This window comes from Grampus griseus, assembly GCF_964374135.1.
Source record: "Grampus griseus genome assembly, chromosome: 1".
NCBI lineage: Eukaryota > Metazoa > Chordata > Mammalia > Artiodactyla > Delphinidae > Grampus > Grampus griseus.
In genome coordinates this window covers 5,923,988-5,946,872 of record NC_139017.1, presented here as the reverse complement: position 1 = coordinate 5,946,872, position 22,885 = coordinate 5,923,988, and the positions used below count along the sequence as shown (strand labels likewise).

General features: G+C 38.4%; 1 protein-coding gene across 2 annotated transcripts in view; it reads right to left on the bottom strand.

The window, feature by feature from the left end:
* KCNT2 (potassium sodium-activated channel subfamily T member 2) overlaps window positions 1-22,885 on the bottom strand; it is a 369,346-nt gene that overhangs the window by 58,391 nt on the left and 288,070 nt on the right. For both annotated transcript variants that reach the window (XM_082654683.1, XM_082654684.1), the window contains exons 20-21: window positions 21,675-21,809; window positions 9,181-9,292 (exon numbers count right to left, since the gene is read on the bottom strand). In XM_082654683.1, coding sequence (XP_082510809.1) covers window positions 9,181-9,292; window positions 21,675-21,809 — 247 coding nt within the window. The remainder of the gene's footprint in view (window positions 1-9,180; window positions 9,293-21,674; window positions 21,810-22,885) is intronic.

The window sequence follows — 22,885 nt, the reverse complement described above, 5'->3', positions numbered from 1 at the left end:
AGCTCAGTGAGTCCCAGGACAATGCCTAACACAATGCCTGGCACACAGTCAATGAAATTTTATTGAACAAATGAATAAATCCTTTCCACTTATAGTAGTTGCCTACATCTAGGGAAAGTTTGTTGCATAAAGTTTATAACATTTATATTAAGAGGGAGGAAGGAAACCCTTTGCGGTTTACTCAATACCCCTTCTTTTCACTTTGGTTCTTTAGGTTTGAAGATGGAAAAACTGCAATGTTTGTGTTATATAAATTTCTCTGACTTTAGTATTTCTTTTGACTATTGTGTTTTATAAAATACAATAGTAAATATTTCTATGATTGCTTCTAGTATAAATATATAATACCTTTTTATCAGACATATCGTATTTGCTTCCTTAGTAGAATTCTAGATTCAACTGAAGCTTCCATGATGATTTTGTGTTTTCCTAACGACCACTTATCTAAAAATACCTAAAAGAAATCTGAGAAATCCAAATCAGTATTAAAAGATCTCAGACACTTTAATACCCTTGGTCTTACCTATTTCTTTCATTTGGTTTGTTATCATGAACATATGCTTTTGTTGGAAGAAGGGATCTGTTTCTGGCAGAAACTGTGTTTTTTTTAAACTGTGTCCATCCAGTACCATATGGAATAGATGATAAAATTGTTGGACTTAGCAGAACGGTGTGGGAGGTGAAAAAAAGTCAAGAATTTTATTGGCATAAATTAATGGTTTCTATCCGTATTTTCTCAGCGATTGGCTTTTCTCACCATTCATCCTACTTGACCTTCTTTACACTGTTTGACATAACGTCTTCTTTTTTTTTCCTCTTTTCCTCCCTCTTTCTCCCTGTCCCTACCCTAGTTCACCAACAACCCTCAAATCCTATTTCCAAATTCTCAGGTCCTGGGCAAACTAACTGTGCCTTTCCTTTCATAAAACTGCTTGCCCAGGGAGTGGCCTTTTGAATGCAAATACAGAAAATCCTTATATTAAAATACCAAAGCCTTCAATGAGTTGCTAGGGTTTTATGTATCCTGTTTACAGAGCCTTCCCCAGAAAGAGACTCGTCTCTACAGAAGGTACCCCATCACAGGGGCTCTGCACAGCAGCTCTGAGATGCGCTGGCTCTTCCAGAACAGGTTTCCTATCAGAGCCTCTCACTGGAGTGTGTGCTTGGGAACTGAGGAGAGAGAGGACCCTGGGCCATCGGTGGCTTTAAATCAATCTCTCTTTCTCTTTCTTTCATTTCTCCTCTCTTTATATTGCAAACAGAAAGAGGAGGCGATTCTAGTAATAAAGAGCATTTCTTTCTGCATGTCCACTTTTCTTCTTACTGGAAAGAGTAGGTTCCCACTACACCCATGCACACATGCACATACACAAACACAAACACACACACACACACGCACATCTGTTCCAGTCTAAGTGGCAGCTTAGAGGGGGTGCATTTGATGGACACTCAGGGAGTCCACCTTGTTTATGAGGACTCAAGGCTAACTCAGACCCATGTCCCAAAAAACCCTTGAGTCAACCCAAGGCAAGTTCATGCTGAAGGAGTCTGGGGTGTGCGGGACCCTCTTCCTTATCTTAGAGAGGAATGCAGGGTCTTCTAAGCAATGTTATTATCCTCCTACACTAAAATACAAGTGGTCCTTGCCTTATAAATAGGGTGATTATGCAGTTAATCATCCAAATCAGGACATCTTGACAGGAGCTCCTAGTAATTATACTGAGACAACAGCCATACACTAGGAGTGACGGGCAAAACTGGACTTCAACCATGCCATTTATATGTTAGAAATATGTGTTTTACAAACAATACACACAAATGGCTTCCTGCACCCTGTTCTCCCGTGAAGGCCCTGATGCTCCTGAGAATTGAGAAATTTGGAAAAGTGGAAGCTTCTGAAAGACATGTGGAAAGGATGTTGAAGGATTAAACATGTGAATTTTGGTGTGTGTGGGTGGCATAAACATTCAGCCTGTGACAACTTTGAAACTATTGTGTGAAATCATAATACTATGCACACTCTTCTTTTTTTCTTTTTCTTTTTTTTTTTTTGGCTGTGCTGCGCAGCTTGCAGGATCTTACTTCCTGGGCCAGGTACTGAACCCAGGCCCCATCAGTGAAAGCGCCGAGTGCTAACCACTGGACTTCACTATGCACATTCTTAATAGATACATTTGTACATTAAAATAGTTATCCATATATAAATTACATATCATCACTCCTCTAGAGGAGATCAGGCTGTGCTTTACTACATTTAAAAGCAATAGAAACTAATTAGCATTCTCAAATTCTTCCTGGACCCATATGGGGGAAGGTAAATATTTTCTTAAAAATTGGATAAGAAATTTTCCTAATGAATCCGGAAGATAGCACCAAACCCTCCCTCAGCCACGAAAGCACTTAGATTATGAATAAAAAGTAGTCCAAGTTGTTTGGACAGAAAAAAAAAGAATACGGCAATGTGTTTTTGTTTGTTCCGATATATCTGTCTCCCGTCAAATTACAAATTCTATGTGTTTTATTCAATTTCATAACTTCTAGCATTGAGGAAGGCATATGGCTCACAGTAGGTGCTCAGAGAATATTTAGTGGCTTGAATTTAAATTGAGAATATGTAAAATTTTGCCTTCTGGCTTTAAGATGGTGAATATGTTAAAAAGTAAATGATATTCTTGCCTATTTCTCCCAGAATATATCTCCAATGTGTATTATTTTGCTCTACCACTGACTACATAGCAATATATGATTTATAGGCATGACTGTTTCTATTCTGACACTCATTCTCTAACACCAACAGGGTGTCCTACAATTCAATCCTGACGCTCACTACTCAGAGTTGGCTCAGACCCCCAAGACTGCTCTCATTTCAGCCACCATCTCCAAGTCCTTGGTGTCTCCAAACCAACAGCACTTCTTATCCATCCAGCTACAAATCTGGGACTTCCCATAACAACCTCAGTTTCAATAATTTTCCAGAATGGTCACAGAATGTGTGAAAGTGCTATACTTAATGATTATCATCTTAATATAAAGAATGCAAATGAACAACAGATGAAAGGCACACAGGGCAAGTCTGGGAGGGTCCTGAGCACAGCAGCTTCTGTCTCCATGGAGTCTGAGGGCACCACCCTCCTGGTACATCAATATGTTCACCAATCAGGAAGCTCTCAAGCCTCATTCTTCAGAGTTGTATCAAAGTTTCATGATGTAGGCATGATTAATTAATTCATTAACCACATGATTAAACCCAATCTCCAGCCCCTTTCCCCTCCCTGGAAGCAGGGAGGTGAGGAGGTACTGAAAGTTTCAATCTTCAAGGCCCCTCCATGAGTTGGCTTGTTAACATAAAATCAGGCATGGTTGAAAGGTATGAATAACAGAAGATACTCCTATCACTTAGGAAATTCCAAGAGTTTTTGAAGTGCTGTGTCAGGAACTACAGACAGAGACCAATTATTATTTTTTATTATACCGTATTATTCATCTCACTTTTTCATTACCTTGCTTCTTACATCAATGTGTAATTACCATATGATTGCTAAAGTGTAATTATGATCATCACAGGAGAAGGTTCAAAAGCAATTTTTAAAAAGCAGTCTTGAAGCAAATTGTAGCATAAGCATGAATAAAATTCATTTTTATGAAATGCGTCAAAGTAAGAGAAATGAAATAAATCTTTAGAGGGAGAGGAGACAAAAAATTTCTCTTTTTTTTCTATTGTTGTTTTCCTCTCTTCGGGTTCCTTGTTACCCATCACATTTCCCATCTCTGCTTAGCTCTCATACTGCGTTTCAGCTGCCCACTACATCAGATTTTTAGGAGGAGTGTCAATGACCCAATGACCAATGACTGAACATGGGAAGTACAGTTGGTCCTCTGTATCTGCAGGTTCCACACCTGCCAATTCCACCAACCACAGACTGAAAATACTGGAGAAAAAAAATTCCAGAAAGTTCCTAAAAGCAAAACCTGAATTTGCCACCTACTGGCAACTATTTACATAGAACTTACATTGTATTAGGTATTATAAGTAATCTAGAGATGATTGAAAGTACACAGGAGGATGTGCGTAAGTGATACGCAGACACCACACCACCCTTTTATATAAGGGACTTGAGCATCCTCAGATTTTGGTCCCTGCTGGGGTGGGGGGGGGGTGAGAAGGGAGGGGTCCTGAAACCAATCCCCCATGGATACCGAGGGACGACTCTACTTTTGAGTAAACAGTAGCAGTAAGGTAATGTCAATATCCAAGACAAGAAAGATAATGTAATAGAAAATAAAACGACGCAGCAACGATGAAAGAATGATCAGATGAAAAAAATACAAACTAAAGCATGATGGTCTGGTCCATTAGGAAGTTATTATTGTGGATATTCTTCAGTGAGTTGTCGCTTCCAGAGAAACCTTGAAGAGTATTCCTTCTATTAGTAATGGCAACGACATATCTACGAGAATGCAAGGTCTACCAAGAACACATCAGCTACCAGGATGAATGCAAGCTAACCTTCCATACTCATTCTTGCAAATCCTATCACTTCTTCAATTTGAATGACAACCACTTCATGACAAAAAAAAGTGTCTTAAGCAGCCAAGTTGGTGTCTGTTTTAAATTCAAAACCTTGATTGTGTTTCTAAAGGTGAAGGCCCCATCCGTGAAGGTGCAGGTGCATCTAATTATAGGTAGAATAAAACGATATTCATAATTGCGTTCAGAAGAATAAAAATCCACCACTTCCTCAGCCAACAGTAACTCTAGAAAATATTATTGGGAATGTATTTGAATATTGGAAACAAAGATCAGTTTCCTAATACTAAAACTACCTCCCTGTGCTCAGAATACAAATATAGGAAGATAATTACTTTAAACAGTAAACTAACTGTATACGTATAAGTGATAAGAAGCACTGATTAGAAATGAACAGTTACCATTATCACTGATGGCATGTGTGTGAGATTGCCAGGGCTGCCATAAGCAAGTATCATAAACTGAGTGGCTTAAACAACAGAAATTTATTGCCTCTCAGTTCTGCATGCTCAAAGTCTGAAATCAAGGTGCTGGCACTTTTTGGCTCCTTCTGAGGACGGTAAGTGAAGGGTCTCTTCCAGGCCTCTCTCCTTCGCTTGTGGATGGCTGTCTTCCCTTTAAATGTGTCTGTCTCTGTGTCCAACTTTACCCTTTTTATAAGGATGCCAGTCTTTTTGGATTAGGGTCCACCCCAATGGCCTTCTATAACTTGCTTATCTCTGTAAAAACCCTATCCTCAAATAATGCCACCTTCTGAGGTAGTGGAGGTTAGGACACCAACACATCATTTTTGGTGGGGGGAGGGACATAATTCAACCCACAATAGCACAACAGTCTAAAACATTTCTATGTGACAATCCTATTTCAATGGATAAAAATGATAATAAGTGAATTAAAAAAGGATTTTCCATGGTTTTATAGCATTCAAACCACTGGTTTCAATTCCACTTCCCCTAACACCTCTGTTCCTAATAATTAGGTAATGTATTGATTTTTTTGTATTCTTCTTGGGAAATATCTAGAAGATGCAAGGGTAAATATAAATCTAAAAAAAATGAATTTCCCTGATGCCAAAAAAGAAAGAAAACTCCCCTCTCCCACTTCTTTTTCCTAGAGAGTTTCCTTAAAAATAACTTGGAATTGTAAATCCTTTCCATGTCTCTTTGAGATGGATACAAAGTCTGAATAACTTCTAGCTAGCTTTGTATCCCGGGAATGCCTTTCTCACGGGGGTGGGGGCCTTGGAACTATCTTTTTGAAATGTGAATGTAATGTATTCTGTCTCTCTCTTTGGGAGCTTAGCCTAGGTGCCTGGCTCCAAGTTGTAACTTTTTGCTTGCTGCAAAGTTAGAAGACATTTTATTTTTCCTTGGGATCAAGACAGTTATCATGTATGTAAATGACTGTATCTGCCTGGCTATATAAAAGGATAAGATGTCTTTCTGTCTTCGCAATGTCTTTAGTGGATTGCTGAGATGCATATCACAGTCTGGTTTAATGCTTATTCAAACAAAACTTTTCTACATTTCTGAAGAGGACTTCTAGGTTGGATGAAGATTTTATTTTTAATTAATTCCCCAAAGGAGATCAAAATCTCATTTTGTTCTTCTTTTTCCCTCATGCAGTAGATACACAATAATATAGACACACACATTTACCAATATGAAAATATCTTCCACAATTATGACCTTACTACATCAACTGATCTGGAATAAAACTGAATACACACAATAGAATATTTATTAGTGATGATGTCGACAATAGTAATTTATAATTATGAGTTTAGGGCTATTTATTTGAGTACTGATTATATGCCAAAACTGGGCTAAATATTGTGACTAGATTGTGTGGTGTGATCTTGGCAATGACCCTATCATTTGGCTATTACCACTATTTTCCAGAGACAAATCCCAAGGCTACAAACGTGTCATAGATTTATCCAGGTTCCAATCCTACAAAGTAGTAGAGCCTGTTTTCTTCATCATGGGCTGAGCCTCCCTCACTTGTCATGGAGGAGACTGTACTACACCAGGCCAGCATGGGTTCCACTGGATTCCCATCCGTGGGTTTGCCTTTGGATTCTGAGCCATTCAGCTGTGATTCCCACCGTTTCCATGCTGTTAAAGCAGTTTGACATAAGGGATGCTTTCTAAACATGAATGGTTTTAAGTTTCTCTTACTGCACTCACTGAATGAAACTGAGCAGGATACTGCCTTTTGTTTTTCAGTCTCCTAGACCTTCCCTGAGTTCCAAAGGGCAGATTCACTTAGTAATTAGGGGAGTGAGGGAATGCAGAAAGAAGCAATTGTGCTCCATTTATAGCTATTATAAAATACTGGCTATATTCCCCCTGTTATCCAATATATCCTTATAGCTTATTTTATACCTACAGTTTCTCTTAATCTCCTACCCCTATATAGCCCCTCCCTCCTTCCCTCTCCCCACTGGCAACCACTAGCTTGTTCTCTATATCTGTGAGTCTGCTGCTTTTTTTGTTATATTCACTAGTTTGTATAACCTTTAAAAATTGTGAATCACTGTATTGTATATCAAGTATACTTCAATAAAGAAAGGAAAAGAAAAGAAAAAAGGCAAGGAAAGAAAAGAAAAGGATAGTACAGCAATGGGGCCTGGTCGTGGTTCCTCCTTGGGGGACGTACAAAATATTTACATACATATCTCTGAGTTCTGTGGGAACTAAGGCTCCCACCCTGGTGGAGGATGGTAACTTCAGACAGAGCATAAACTCGTGGACCCAGACCGGTTGGAACGAGAAGGCTGATGATTGAGATTCCTGGAATACCACCTCCAACCAATCAGGTTGATGATTGAGATTCCTGGAATACCACCTCCAACCAATCAGAGGAGGGTAACACATCCTGCAGCCCCCTCCCCAAATTTTGCCTATAAAATGTCTTCCCCAGAAACCATCAGAGAGTTCAGGTCTTTAGAGCACCTGTTGCCCCGTTCTCCTTGCTTGGCCCTTCAATAAACCTTTCTCTGCTCCAAACTCTGACCTTTCAGTGTATTTGGCCTCACTGTGTGTTGGGCACAACAGTTATTTAATCTGTCTTAAACTCTGTTTCCTCATCTGGAAGCAGTGCCTAGCAACAAGGTAACTATGCCTATAAAGGGGCAGTGGCAAGGCTCTACCAACACAATGTATGTGACCAGCGTTGAAGATGGAAACCAACAGACAAGAGTACCTCACTCTGTGAGTACCTCACAGACAAGAAGTGACCTCACTCAACAGTACGTCACCCAGGAATCAGGACAGTGCCCGAAGTAACAGGTAATCAAAATAAAATGAAGTGAAAGAAAACAACTAACCAAAAAAAAAATGTAAGCCATTCTTATCTCTATTTTATAAATATTATTACAAACAATAAAGATGGCATAGATTTAACACATTTTCTCACGTATAAGATTGGATCTTATTTTTTTCTCTTACATCGAACTCTCCCAGTACACTAGTATCAAGTACACCTGGAATGCAAAATCCATTTATCCCCACACTCAGCCTGGATACTGAGAAGAAAACCACACCTTTCTGTGCCCATAACATGACTTTGCAATAATGCCACTGTCTTCCTTAGCGTTATTCTCATCTCTTCCTAATCCTAGTAAGTCCCCACATGAAAAGAGCCTCATTAAATACAATTCCCAACTCTTGATAAACTTTGACCTTCCTTTCCCCACTCCAAGACATTGACAAAGCTCTCTTGAGTCTTAATTAGCTCTATCTGATTGCAGGCATGTTTTAGATTTGTGGGGAGAAAATTCATCTTTGGCTATTATAAAACCACTCTTATTTCTTAGGTGGACTTGAGTCTTTGACATGTCCAGGCCAACTTTTTTTGGATCCCAGGTATATGTTTTTATTCATGGATGGCTCACTTGGTGTACAAATTTTGAAGACTTTTATATAAAGTTGTGAAGAGCGGTGTTGGCTAGGAAGGCAAGGAACAAGGAGTTTTAAGCAAAGGCAGATGTTCGGTTATCCTGAAGATTCCAAAGGCATTTATGACAGCAGTCATGCATCTTAACAGGTGACAGGCAGGTGGATGGATGCTCATGGGATAGAAGAGCAAACAACTTTCAATTTTAATAAATATTTATAAACCAAAAAAAAAAAAGCTCTCTTGAGGTGACAGCCTCCCTTACATAAGCAATAAACTTGGCTTTGTCTCAGATTGTGAGCTTGTGTCTCATATTATCTCCTTTGGGAACTGACTTTCAACAAAGCCTACAAGTTTTCTAGGACTTTAAGGATTTATGAAAACTGCAAATTCCTATGTAAATGTAGATGTCTTGACATAGTACTCGTGATATTATCAATAATGGACATTATAAGTGAGTATATATACTCCTGTTGAGTTTAACTCTTTCATATATCATGCTTTCAATTTATGATTACCGATGATGGAACGAGATACCTCCATCATGTTCACTTGTGATATAAATGGTTCAAATCCATCAATCCATACTTTTAAAAGATTATAAATTAAGATTTTAGCCCCCATATAGGAATTCAAAACAGCATTTTTATTTTTACTATTTCATGGCATTTCTCTCTACATGTAGAAATTTTAGAGTTCGTCTTTCAACCCAAAAGGTTAAATGCAACTTACTTCATGATGTGAATTCTTACCTTTTCGAGCTTGGAAAGAGCAAGGGAGTAACAGTCTTTGGCTCTGAATTGCATGAATCTCATGTTGGCTGGGTGGGTGAGCTCTGTGATAATACTGAGACTGGAAAACAACCTGCATTTCAAAGAAACATTTGCATTACGCTAACAATCCAATATGGTATTTTTTAGAACAACATATTTATGAGTGAGTAATACCTAGCTGTAGGCATAAAACTACACGCCATTATAAGAGCAGGCCATGCCACATCACCTGTTCTGTGCAGTGCAAGAAAAATGAAACCCTCTTTCCCAAAGAATATTTTAACCAACATTTTAGCACCATAAGAAAAATAAATTCAGTAATTTGGCTTTTATTAGGCATTTTCTCGCCACACATTCATAAAGCTGATGGAAGAAGTTATCTCATGGATAATATTGAAATAGAAATTTGTAAGATGAATATCCGGATTGGCAAAATTTTCCTATGATGAGCTTATTGTTCATAATTGAGTTCTTTGATCTTCTATGGTTCCCTGTCCTCATAGTATGTGCCTTTAAATGCCAAATCCTGCTACAATGAACTTCTGAGAAGAGCAACTATTTTAACTGAAATAACAACTCATTGTAATGAATTGAGGCCATGGCTCAATTGATGGCGTTGTTCTAGAAGGATCCTGAGACTGCCCACTTGCCCAGAGTTTTGCATTAGCGTTCTTTCCATTTACCTCCTCTCCCTCAAAAACACACACGTGTGCAAGTGCACACATACCCATGCACACGCATGATTTCTCCCCCCCCCCAAAAAACCGGGCAAAATAAAACCACAGCAAACACCTTCTTATTGTCGCTGTGCTTGATGATCTGATCTCTGATGTGATGATCTGATGTCCGTGATCACTGGTAGCTGTCCTGGCTCAAATATTTTGAGATTCGCTGTGGCGGCCACATCATGGGATAATCAGCTTTGCTCTCCATACAATATGTCTTCAAACCCAGTTATGGCCACTTCAAATTCCTACCAGAAGCTGAACCCATGCCTTGAACTCAGGCACTAGAACTGACTGAAATATGCTGGCCAGAAACATCTGACTCGTGGCTCAGAAACAAATCAGCATCTCCAGCTGATCTCGCATTATCTGCGGGGTCCAGGAGTGAGGGCACTGTTACTCCATCTGCCTGAGCGCTTGGCTTGGTGTCTTAGAGAGGAAGCTGGGAGCCCTGACTCTGAACTCCAGAATGACGGATGCGATTACCCCTTTCCTCGGCTCTAACTCCCTAAAGCTGATGGATGGTTTGCTAGACCCTCTCCCTCCTCCCAGGGAGTGAGGGTCTGCCTGCAGGCTTGCTGGGCCTTCCCTGAGGGGCCCTCAGGTCAATTTCCAGGGGGCTTAGTCACCCTATCAGTTAAGACCTAAAAAATGCTTAAAAATGCTATATTTCAGAGTTATCTGTGAAAACTACATGTGCCCTCTTGATTACATTGCTGGACCGGTATCGAGACTTACCTAATCAAAGCCTTTGCAAACTACGGTATCATCAGGTGTTTCATGAGATCCACTCTTCGGAGGAATAAATATAGCCACACGGCCTCATCTCCATTTTGAGAGCAAATATTATTGTACTTTAAGTACAACAGGTAACTTGTAATAAGTTGGATTGAAATAATATCAGCAAAAGAACAATCAGAACATAATTTCTTTTGTTGACTTTTAATGTTAAAAGTATAATTTTATTGGGCTTTCCTGGTGGCGCAGTGGTTGAGAGTCCGCCTGCCGATGCAGGGGACACGGGTTCGTGCCCCGGTCCGGGAAGATCCCACATGCTGCGGAGTGGCTGGGCCCGTGAGCCATGGCCGCTGAGCCTGCGCGTCCGGAGCCTGTGCTCCGCAACAGGAGAGGCCACAACAGTGAGAGGCCCGCGTACCGCAAAGTATAATTTTATTCGTGCAGTTCATCACGGTTTACAATAGTTCTGTTACCTTGAGTTGATTGAGGAAACACTAAACCTCAGATCCTGTACAGGAGAGGTGGTATGAAACTTAGAGATACAGTTTGTGAAAGACTTAGCACAGTGTCTGATACATAACAGGTCCTGTTCCTTAGTTGTGGCGGTATTACTATTTTCTTAACTTTTTTCTTTTTTCTCCTGTTGCTATTTCTGCTTGAAATGTAATTTCCTCCTTCCTTACTTTCCTCCTCCACCCCTATATTTGGAATCTCAACAATTATTTAAAGCTCTTATCAAATCTCATTGAGATGAAGCTGTACCATTGCTTAAAGTCAGAATCCACAGTGGCTCCTGGTATTTGGTTTATTTGTAATACTGCTTATTACATTGCATTTTGCACTAAACTCTGGTTGGTTTCATCCACACCTCAGCCCTCCTACTAAAGCACAGCAGCCAGGAAGGCAAAGTTTCCCTCCTAGTGTCCTAGTAGTTCACATTATATTCCTCTAATTGATAATTCTTTGTTACAATAAACACATCTCGCAGTTCTGATTTGTGTATTTTTGGTTTAGTGGATTAAATCTTGGTGAAGAAGGGGTGTGATTTAACTAGATTAGTTTATGGAGAAACACCATATAATCTGTATTCCTCAGGACTTTCTTTTAGAAGCTCTATTCTCACTCAAAAGTCCCCAATGGTAGCACATTTGATTAAAAGTTCATTTTCTCAGAAACTTTTGAAAAATTAGAAGAGTGGCCTGATAGAAAAAAATATCAATTGACTTTTGGGCTCGTGGAACTCCATCTGGTAAGCCTAAGAAATGACAAATCTCGTACCATCTGGAAGTTTCACAAGTATTCACTTAAGAAATATCTCAGGGCTTCCCTGGTGGCACAGTGGTTGAGAGTCCGCCTGCCGATGCAGGGGACACGGGTTCGTGCCCCGGTCCAGGAGATCCCCACATGCCGCTGAGCGGCTGGGTCCGTAAGCCATGGCTGCTGAGCCTGCGCGTCCGGAGCCTGTGCTCCGCAGCGGGAGAGGCCACAACAGTGAAAAGCCCGCATACCACAAAAAAAAAAAAAAGAAATATCTTAAAAGAACAATGTCTCTAAAGATATTTACCATGATATGGTGTGTCAATTGGCTGTCAAAACAGAAACTAAAATGAATAAATAAGAGCAACATGGACGAATGAAGATAAAGCATGTAGTCTCATTTAGAGAATAAATGCCATATTCATGATCTGAGCTTCTACAAAGGAAAATTAACTGACCTGAGGTTTTTCTCTTTGTCTTTTCACTTTTTTTTTTTTTTAAATCTTTTGGAAGGTTAAAGAAAGGTCCAAAACCCGATAATATCTAAAATTTACAGAGCATTATTCTTAGAGCTTTCCATGTATTGATTCATGTAATCTTCAGAACATCAGGTTAAGGACCTCCTTCTTTTGGGCTTCCATCTGCACCCCCTGTTCCCTGGGAGGAGCTGGGGACATATGGCTCACTCCTGACTCTGCCTTTTCAGTATCTCTGGGTGTGTGCTGGTCTGAGCCAGGCCATGAAGTGAGCGCAGCCCTACAGGGCAGGCCCAGTGGTTGTCTAGCAGGGCTCCTGATCAGGGTTCTCCACTACTGCCAGTGTACCAACGCTACACAGTTCTGCCTAGCATGGGATCCCCAACTGCCTGACTTCTTTGGGTCTCGATAGTTACCAACTTGTTTAGGAAATCGAGAGAGTCACTTACCATTTCTTCAAATTCCAAAAACTACTCTATGATTTACTTACAGTTATTAGTTTACAGTCGAAGAAACTGAGGCCCAGAAAAACCAAATAAAACGTTCAAGGTAACATTCTAGTAGGTAGCAGAGCCTGGGTCACACACAAACAGTCAGGGTCTAGAACACGAACCTGCCCCCCTCCCTATTTTAATAAATAGGTAGATAGGAAAGGAAACTCAAATGACCCAAATAAAATAGTAAGTTATTAAGAATATCTAGTAACATGTTGGAGTTTCAGATATTACAAGTCAACTCTATTTTAAACTTTTGTAATCTCTACTTCTGTATCTATCTGGAAATAGGAGCTGTTAGATCATAATTTCATTATAGTTGTTTCAATTTACTGAGGACAATATTTAGTATCTAATTTAGCAAATAAATATCAAGTGTTTGCTGTTGGAGAGCTCTGGTCTCCAGGAGATAAAAAAGAAGTGGAACATGAAATTCCTGCCTTTCTATTAGACTCTTATGATCTAATAGAGGAAACTGCAAAAAATTCATAAATTATAAGGTTGTACATATTTTTCTAAGGATGATAAATGTGGATGACTGAAATCTGTGGTTCAAAATTAAATAGCTTTAAGATGCTAGTGAATGGATAGCTTGTGAGGAACATCTTGGAAGGTACTGAGATATATGGCCAGAGAAGGAATTTCTGAGGAAGCAGAGTAAACAAATGAAAAATGTATCTCAACTTTTGGAAATTTTTATTTTCTTTGAGAAATATGGCTTTTATCTTTCACATATATTATTTTTCTAACTTTAGACAAATTTGTGACCACTTGAAATCTTTTGTTTATAATCCTTTTCTAACACATTACACCAAACAGAAATATATATATATATGTAGCCAGATGTATTTGAGGTCTTAGTAAGAGTCAGTAATAAAATGACTGAGTGATCTAGTCATTGTATTTACGTGACTTCTAGAGTTGAAATTAGATAGGACAACAAAATTTATGTGATGTGCCATTTCTGTTCTATATAATTGAACCTACACCATTTATGTTAGTTTAAACTGAGAAACTGCACTAAGTCTGCCACCTAGTGAAAATCTAGAACTAAATAATACTTAAATAATGAAACATTTTATTGTAGTGCCCTTCGTATCTATAAAATATTACTTGTATTCAATTATAATACTTTATATTTGCAAATTTGGTTGTCTAAAAGATTTAATTATATATCTTTAAAATACTAATACTGTACATCCATTTCTGAGCCTTAATATGACCTAAATACATTTTGAATATATAACATTTTAGAATTAAATGACCTCATAAGTCTCTTTTCCCTAGGTACTAGGAGCATCATAAAGCAATACAGTAATTGAAAATAATGTAGTTTGTTCTATTTTAAATTGTTCTACAATTACTTCTCTAGTTTAAGTTTTAAATGACTTGTTTAATACTTTCCTTGTACACTGGAGTAAAACTTGCTATCCCAAAATGTCTTTGGCAGTTGAAATGGTTGTTTTTTCTTCAAGACACATTTTGATGGGCCAATTTACTCGGTGACCTAAGTATAATTGTGTAAAATATCTATGGAATTGTCATCTGCTTGAATTAATTCATTTAATAAATAATTTTGACATGCCCAGGTATGTTAACCAACACAAAGATGAAAACCATACCATATACTTCATTTCAGAGACTGGGAGAACTCTGAGACTAGCTGCCTGTATATATTAAAGCAAAACAAACAAACATCAGAACATACAAATCTGAAAATTATTTACAATATTTTAATAAAAATATTACTTAGTGAGCTAGTGTGTTACACTATAAATTTTGATCAGTGGTGGCTGGGAATGATGTTTCTGAATAACAAAGGGTGTCTATTATTATGAAAGGTATAGAAACACACTTAGATGCATGAGCCCCCAGTTTTAGACTATGATTGAATATTGGCACTAAAACAAACATGAATATATTTTTTCACAAATGTTTTTAAAACACTTTAGATCTGAGTCTGGGGTAGTAGTAATAAATGACAGTATAATAAATATCAGATATCTCCTGCATTTAAAATTTTAATCCATGTAAACCGAACAAAATATTAAAATTTTTGCACTGTATAAAAAAATCACTCTTGCATTGATATGTATTCGGTACCAATGTTTTGAATTACATCATTTCCCAAGTGCCTATGTGTGTTATTTCTTCAGTAAGACTATGACTATTTTGCCAAGCTAGAGATGATATTCCTTTTTTATTTTTAACTTGACATTTATGCTCTTATAGTCCTTGCAATTCAAAAGTCTTCTAACTGGTCGGTTTTCACCCACTCTCACTTTTCCCCAAACCATTCTTCACACTGTAGCTAAAATATTTTAAACTTTCCTATCTTTCAATGATTTCCTGTTATTCTTAAAATAAAGGGCAACTTACTAAAGTGTTCTTCAAAGCCATGAATAGTTTGGCTTCTGGTTTCCATCTCAGCCTTTGGCGTACCTTCCTCTGGCTCTGCTCCAAGTCCTTGGATGTTTAGTACCTAGCGCCTTGGTATTTGCTGCCCCCCTGTGGAATGCTCTGTTCATCTTTTAAGCCCACTTACTGCCTTTATCTTTTTAGTAAAAGACCAGTTCCTCAGGGAGAGGCATTCCTTCACCCACTGGACTAGATCACATATATTCTTCTATTTTCTTTCAGTAGTTGCCAAATTTATAATCCTCTAGCTAAGTCCTTAAATGACTTGCTTAATACTTTCCTTGGATAGTACAGCAAAACTTCCTACCCCAAAATGTCTTGGGCATTTGAAGTGGTTGCTTTTCATTCAAGGCACATTTTGATGTGCTTATTTAAATTTAATTTAGATACTAATACTCGTTCATAAAAATGTGAAAACGTTCAATATTTTCCGAATGTATCGAGCGCCTTGTTAGGTAAAACTTTAGCAAGAGAAACTTAAATTTGAAAGTGAGGATCTGCTTTTCTTATTTTATTTTATTATTATTATTTTTTTTTTCGGTACGCGGGCCTCTCACTGTTGTGGCCTCTCCCGTTGCGGAGCACAGGCTCCGGAAGTGCAGGCTCAGCGGCCATGGCTCACGGGCCCAGCGGCTCCGCGGCATGTGGGATCTTCCCGGACCGGGGCACGAACCCGTGTCCCCTGCATCGGCAGGTGGACTCTCAACCACTGCGCCACCAGGGAAGCCCCCTGCTTTTCTTTTAATTTGGAAATCAGACAGGGGATCTTTGTGCTAGGGAGACTCACTTGAGTGTTCCTCTTAGAAATGTAAGGAAAGGTGCTTAGACAGGTAGGAGAGAAAGTTTAACAGGCTCTAACCTGACAAAGACCTTATCTGCCAATGTCTTCTGTGCTCTGAAATGCTCTCTGGGGGAGGTGGTGGGCCAGCTGCAAAGGATTCACAGTCTCTTCTGAGCAAAGTAGTGGAGGCATTCCCTTCCTCAGGGGGTCTGGAACCTCTGGGCTAGAGGTCATCCCAGAGGAAGTTTGCTGCTTTATGGGGCCACTAAGAACCCATAAAGGAAAACTCACCTTGCGAGAAAGAACACATCTGGGTAAGGACCCACTTAGGTCCTTCTGGAGAGGCAGCTCATGCTGGCACAAAGCACGGCTGGAGGTTCCTCTTGGTCCAGCCATCCTAGCACACACTTCAGAGTGCTCACTAAATGAGCATTAAAACTCTGGACACCATGCTCTAGGCTTTGGATGTTAAAGATGAATCACTTCCTGGGTAGTTCTCTGGGGCCAAACCAGCAAACAGGTAATTGCCACACAAGGTGGATGAAGACACATTAAACTGTGTTTTCCAGCTTTCAATCACAAAACTATGTCACAGATGCAATTGCAGACGGAAAGGAATTCTCCTCATGCCCCCAAGGCTCCCCTAACTTCTCCTCCCCTTTCCACCTCCCATGCACATAAACACTGCCAGTGAATTAAGGAGCTTCTGTTTGCCTTTGGTCTTTGGGAACTAACTTTTAAGGTCCTTGAACAATCCGGGGAGAAGAGAGCCCTGTTGAGTAAAGCTGTGAGTCCTAGTAAGCTGGGCAGGTAGGGGCTCAAACGATCAATCTGAGCTTCTGAATAACAAATTTAACCTTATTTCAGACTGGTCATACCAGTTACATCAATAGGTTGTGAACTAGAGCACTCTTACTTTCATTTCATACTTGAATTCCATCTCATTCTTGTCTCCTGGGCTCTAATATAAGCACAGATTGAAGACTTTTCTAACACATTCCTTCACAGTTTTAGAAGCAAAAAATGTAAAAGTCAAAAAACCCCACGTCCAAACAGAATGTCAAAATAATCAAGTTAAAATGGCATGGCCCAAACAGCTAAACAGTCAGAAATGCTAGCATAAAATGTAGCATCACCCCATATAAAGTAACAGTATACAGTACTCTTTATTTGCCTAGTACCATCCAGATACTATGGAGATCACAAGATTTGATTGTCTCCTAGAAATAAATAAGCCAAAGAAAATATTGCATCTAAATTCTTGCCCCAATTTTCTAACTAGTAAAGTAACCATAATGTCTGCTTACACACTTTCATGACCACGATATTTTAGAAACTGCAACTTGAGGACACTGCCAATTATTATCTGCCTATTATGTGCCTGGCGCTGCTGAGTGCTTCTCAGAAATCATTTCACTTAGTCCTTTCAGCAACCTTGCTTGGCAGGATGATGTAACAGTGTGGGCACATTCAGGCTGCCTAGATTAAAATGAACTTAATGTTAGACTTTGGGACACTTCTGATTTAAATCCTAAGCTCCATCAATACCAGCTGCATGACTCTTAAGATAGTTCTCACTTTACGTTAAAATGCTTCAGCATAAACAGTGTGATAGGTTCAAGGTTTGGTTTAAGAGAAACTCCAGGTGCAGCTAAGCATTCTATTTCACCACCCGGGGTGGCACAGTTTGTTTTTGTAATAAGAGTACACATACCAGAATTGAAATGACTTCTGTTAGCCAGATTTCTATCAACACCCCAGCCTTACTAGTTAGCCAGTAAGAAATTGGCTCTCGTTTGAGGAACGAATGATGGTCATAAAGATGCAAGGATTGGCTGAGATCTTTTAGACCTACTATTGTTGAAATAATTTCTAGGCCCAAGATGGAGTGGCTCCTGCCCTGGGTGCCACATCAGCAAACCAAAACCTAAACCTTCCTGTTCCTGTAAATGTCCCACTTGACCAGATATAGATTATAGTCAAGTCAGCCAACCCCCAAATGCCAAGCCAACTCTGGGCTCTGTACTTATATCCTTGTTCCTTATTCATTTCCTATTTTTTTTCTCTTCCTTGTTTCTTATTCTTTAAGCTATAAAAACTTTCTGCCTCTCACCCCAGTTTGGAGTTCTCTGTACCCTGGGGAATGCAGACTGTCCACTTCATGAAGTGTTAAAGTTTGTTTGTATTACCTAAGTTGTGTTCTTTAATCCTGTTTAACACTATTTACTCTTGCATACTCGATGTGTAAGAATCTAGTTGCCTTGGAGATGGGGCCCTAGGTTTTTCTCCTGAATAAATAGTCTGCTATCCACCCACTGTGACTGGACTTCTGGGTGCCTGACGCTTACTTATAAGAGTAACTGGATCCTCTCTCTGGAGTGCTGTCATCTGCCTCTAGGAAATTTCATGCAAGCTGGTGGGTAGAAAATCTGAAAGGACAGAAAACTGGGAGTAGGAGGAAGACAGAAAAAGGAAACAGAGTTGAGATCTGTGTTAGCCCATAGTAGATAATCAGTAATTGGCTGTTTAGGGTTTCAGCACAGGACTGTTTGTCATGACTGATCTTGGAGTTTAATCCAGGTAAAGAGGGAAGAGAGCCCTCAGGTGACTAAGGACAGTAGAATCAGTGGACAGTAGATTCCAGCAGAAAACGACTGTTCGGAGTGGGGGATATGGGAAGCAATGAGGTAGAAAATAAGTAGTAGTGCTCAGAGAGTTGAATGAAATTCAGAATATGGCGGGGAGGAACTATTGGTATTCTAATGACCACGAGAATAGGTGGCTACGGTCAGACATCGAAAGGACCATCTGGGTAGGATTTTTGAAAACATCAAGAATTATGGTAGAAGCAGGGTTGGCAAGAGTCACAGTGAATCAAGAAATGAAACCTTCAAGGAATGTGGCAGAGTGACCTCAAGGGTGATATCTGACTGACTGCACCGATAAAATGAAACTACCAAGTCTGTACGATTTGGGTCATTTATCTACATAAATGGTATTCCATATACCATAGGGACCCACTTGTATCTGACTGACTCTTTTATTATGTAAGACTAGCCTAGTTTAGCATGCCTAGATTAACAGCTGATGAATTACTCCATAAAAAAGTTTCATAGATTTTTTAAAGTTTATTTTAAATATTACCATATTTTTAAAAATAGAAGTATAGTTGATTCACAATGTTGTGTTAGTTTCAGGTGTACAGCACAGTGATTCAGTTACATATATATATATATATATATATATATATATATATATATATATATATTCTTCTTCAGACTCTTTTCCCTTATAGGTTATTACAAAATATTGAGTAGAGTTCCCTGTGCTATACAGTAAGTCCTTGTTGGTTATCTATTTTATATATGGTCGTGTGTATATGTTAATCCCAATCTCATAGTTTATCCCTCCCCTCCTTTTCCCCTTTGGTAACCATAAGTTTGTTTTCTATGTCTGTGGGTCTATCATAATTTTTTTTTCCTGAAAAATATTGTTATATACTTAGAAAAATGATAATGCCTTTACAGACACAGGAAAAGAGAGAACAAAATCTGGGTATTTCATAGTTCTTCTCAAATTTCTGCTTGAAACTATTCAGTCTAGATGTTTTTATGAGCCATACAAATTGCATAATTTCTAAATGTTCTGCTGAAGATAGGTAACCTTAATAGTGAAAAGATCCAAAATCACTCATTCATTCATCCAGTCATTCTTTCAATATGTGATGCCTCCTCCACCAGGTACTCAGGGAAGGCGGCCTTCCCACCACCAGCAACCGCATGTGCAGCTGCCCTTAGTTATTCTGGTCATCTAGTTCATTGAAAAAGATTAATTAGAGCCTTTGCACCTCTCAGTAAGATGGGAGTTTATTATTCTCTTGAAATAAAAATAATTCATTCAGAGAATATGTCAAACCAATAGAACTGTCACCATAAGAGAAATAAACTCACAATAAGCTGAAAATTAAAATGGCACGTTTAATCAAAAAGACCAGGATCCTCTCCTGTTAAAACTATAATTAGCTTTTGCCAAGCATGGAATCAAAAAGTATGATTTCACTTTATTCATTGGCTATAAATCTCATCTATCTGAATTCATTTTCCACCCTGTGGTTTCCTTTTTCATTCTCTAGAGAAAAAAGAATGCTTATATATATGTCATATTTTCAACATGTGCTATGCTACCTTTAAATGTACTATTTACATAGCTCAATGACTAGTTAGCTATATTCTAAATGAACTGCCCATTACAGTAACTTTAGAGGGTGTATTACTCCTTCTGGAACAGGAGGAGATTCTAATGCAAGTTAGGGTAGATTTTTCCAATTGCTGTGACAGATTCTTTACATACCTGATTTCCTGTCCTCACACTGACACTGTAAGAAGGGTTAATTATTCTCCACATGCATTTTATAGATGAGGGAAACTGAATTTCAATGAGGTTAAGAAACATACTCAAAGTCACAGTAATTTTCTGCGGGAACCTCTGGGATAGAGATCATGTCAGATGAAGTTTGTTGCTATATTGTTCCAAGGTCTGTAGCTTTTCCACTCTGCCCCACATAAGTGATAAGTCTATGGCTAATAATTATAGTAGCTAACATTTATTGAGAAATTGAAAACGACCAGGCAGGTACTAAGGCATTATATGTTCTTAAATCTCCAACAACCTTGTGATTAAGACATCAAGGTTTAGAGAAGGAAAGTAATTTGCCTAAGATCATATAATAAATAGTCAACTTAAGTGAGATACACAACTTGGCTCTCTCTCCTGAATTCTGACCTCAAACTATAAACAGATAACTATCCTCAATATATGGTTTACTACAATACAAAGGTATGAAGTGAGGAGAGATAAAGATAGAGTTCAGATTGCTTTATTCACTTTCATAATTTGGTAGCTCAGATATTTCCTTTAGACTTCTGCAAAATTCATAAAACTGAAATAATGATCTTTTAGTTATTTAAATTTTAAGATGATTTTAGGAAGAATCATTCCAAGTGACACCGATGTCTTGATTTATTGGCAATTTTGACTTTGCTCACAGCATGAACTTTTCTCTGGTCAGTATTGCTCATTCTTACGCAAAGATGACCCTAACGGGAATTCCTACCAGGATGGGTTTAATTATTGAAAGACAGGAAGTGTCTTTCATGAGGAAGTGAGGATAACATTGTGACTTGGCTCCTAACATGGGTATATTAGCCTTGCGATCTTTTCTTCCTGGTTATTCAGTATGTAAATGCATACCTTTGGCTACTGCTGGGCATAAAACCAAAATTAAACATGCGTGGTTTGGCAAAAATCATGACTGCTACTGCACACAGCTTTTTAGGATTTCTTAAACTATATGAAAAAACAAATGCATTATTCTTTTTATTTTTAAAAGAACTGCTGACCTGATGTTAAAAATTAAACTTCACACAGTACCAGCCATATATTAGGTCCTAAATAAGTATTTGTTTTATGATGAAAGGAATAGACATAACTGCAGTATAAATGTCTCATGTTCATTCTTTATACACAGAGTCACAGAGTCATATATCTCACAGATGTTTAAGGGCTGGGTTATCCAGACACTTACCTGAAAAGGGTCTGCACGTTTACAATCGTTTTGGCATCTGCCATGTAGTCTTCCTCGGCACTCATGGTGCTTTCTTTGTCCACAACCACCATGTTGGCAGCGAAAGTCACTCCACACCTGAGTAAATCGTCTAGACTTTGATAAAAACCAACAGAGAAAAATGAACTTTCAATAAATCTCAGTACTAGGATGGTGCTAAAACTTGCTTACACCCCTGTGCTTATAGGCGTATAGGTTGCCCTTATACGTGGCTTTCACAGAGTGGACACTGGTAGATGTTATGGGAACTAATATAAGACAATATTCTCTACTGATATGAAGTAAATTGTATTTGGGGTTTCTTTATGTTTCATTAGATCTCAACCATTTCAAAGCACGCGTTAAGGATCTTTATTTAATAATACTTATTAATTTTGTAAATAAAACATGGGAACACCCATTTTACAATCAAATAGAATTAGAACATGTTAGAACCTTGTTTTTACAATTAGCACATTATTTCAAAGACACGACATTCACACTTTTTATCCCTGAGGCACTTTTGGTAAGAATAGAAATGAACACATATTAATTTAGATGGTCAAGCCTAATAAAGAAATATATTTATTAAAAATACTTATTTTTAAATGTCTATTATTTATTTGTGTAAAGCTATGTGTTATAGATTGGTTCTACACAGCCAAGAGCACGTAAAATATATAAATATCGGATGCATTCAAGCCTACCTTCTAGCCACTTTTGAGCAAGTGATTGAAAGAAGTAATTTTGTTGGTTGCAGGAAATAATTGCTAAACTAGGACACAAGTTCCTATGAGTTACCACAGAGTCAGTCTTCTCCCCTATCACTGATAAAAATTTTACCTAACACTGAATTTAAAAACAATGTTACCATAAAAGCTGAATTAAGAAAACCATTATCTCATTGCCTTTGCTTCATACAAACTATAAAAATAGGACTGAACTGGATAAGGGAGATTGTATCAAAACTTGAATGAGTGCTAGAGTATTCTAGGTTCAGAACTGATTGAAGATAGATAAGAAGAATTGGGCTAATTGATTTCTACATCTTTTGATTTAAAATGAGAAGTGTAAAACTTAAAGAACAGTAGCTCTTTTTAGCTTCTTAAATGAAAGAGTCAGTTCCCCAAGGATCTTCTCCAAGTGCATGATCACTTGAATTAGTCATCTCACTAATTCACTAGAAGGAATTT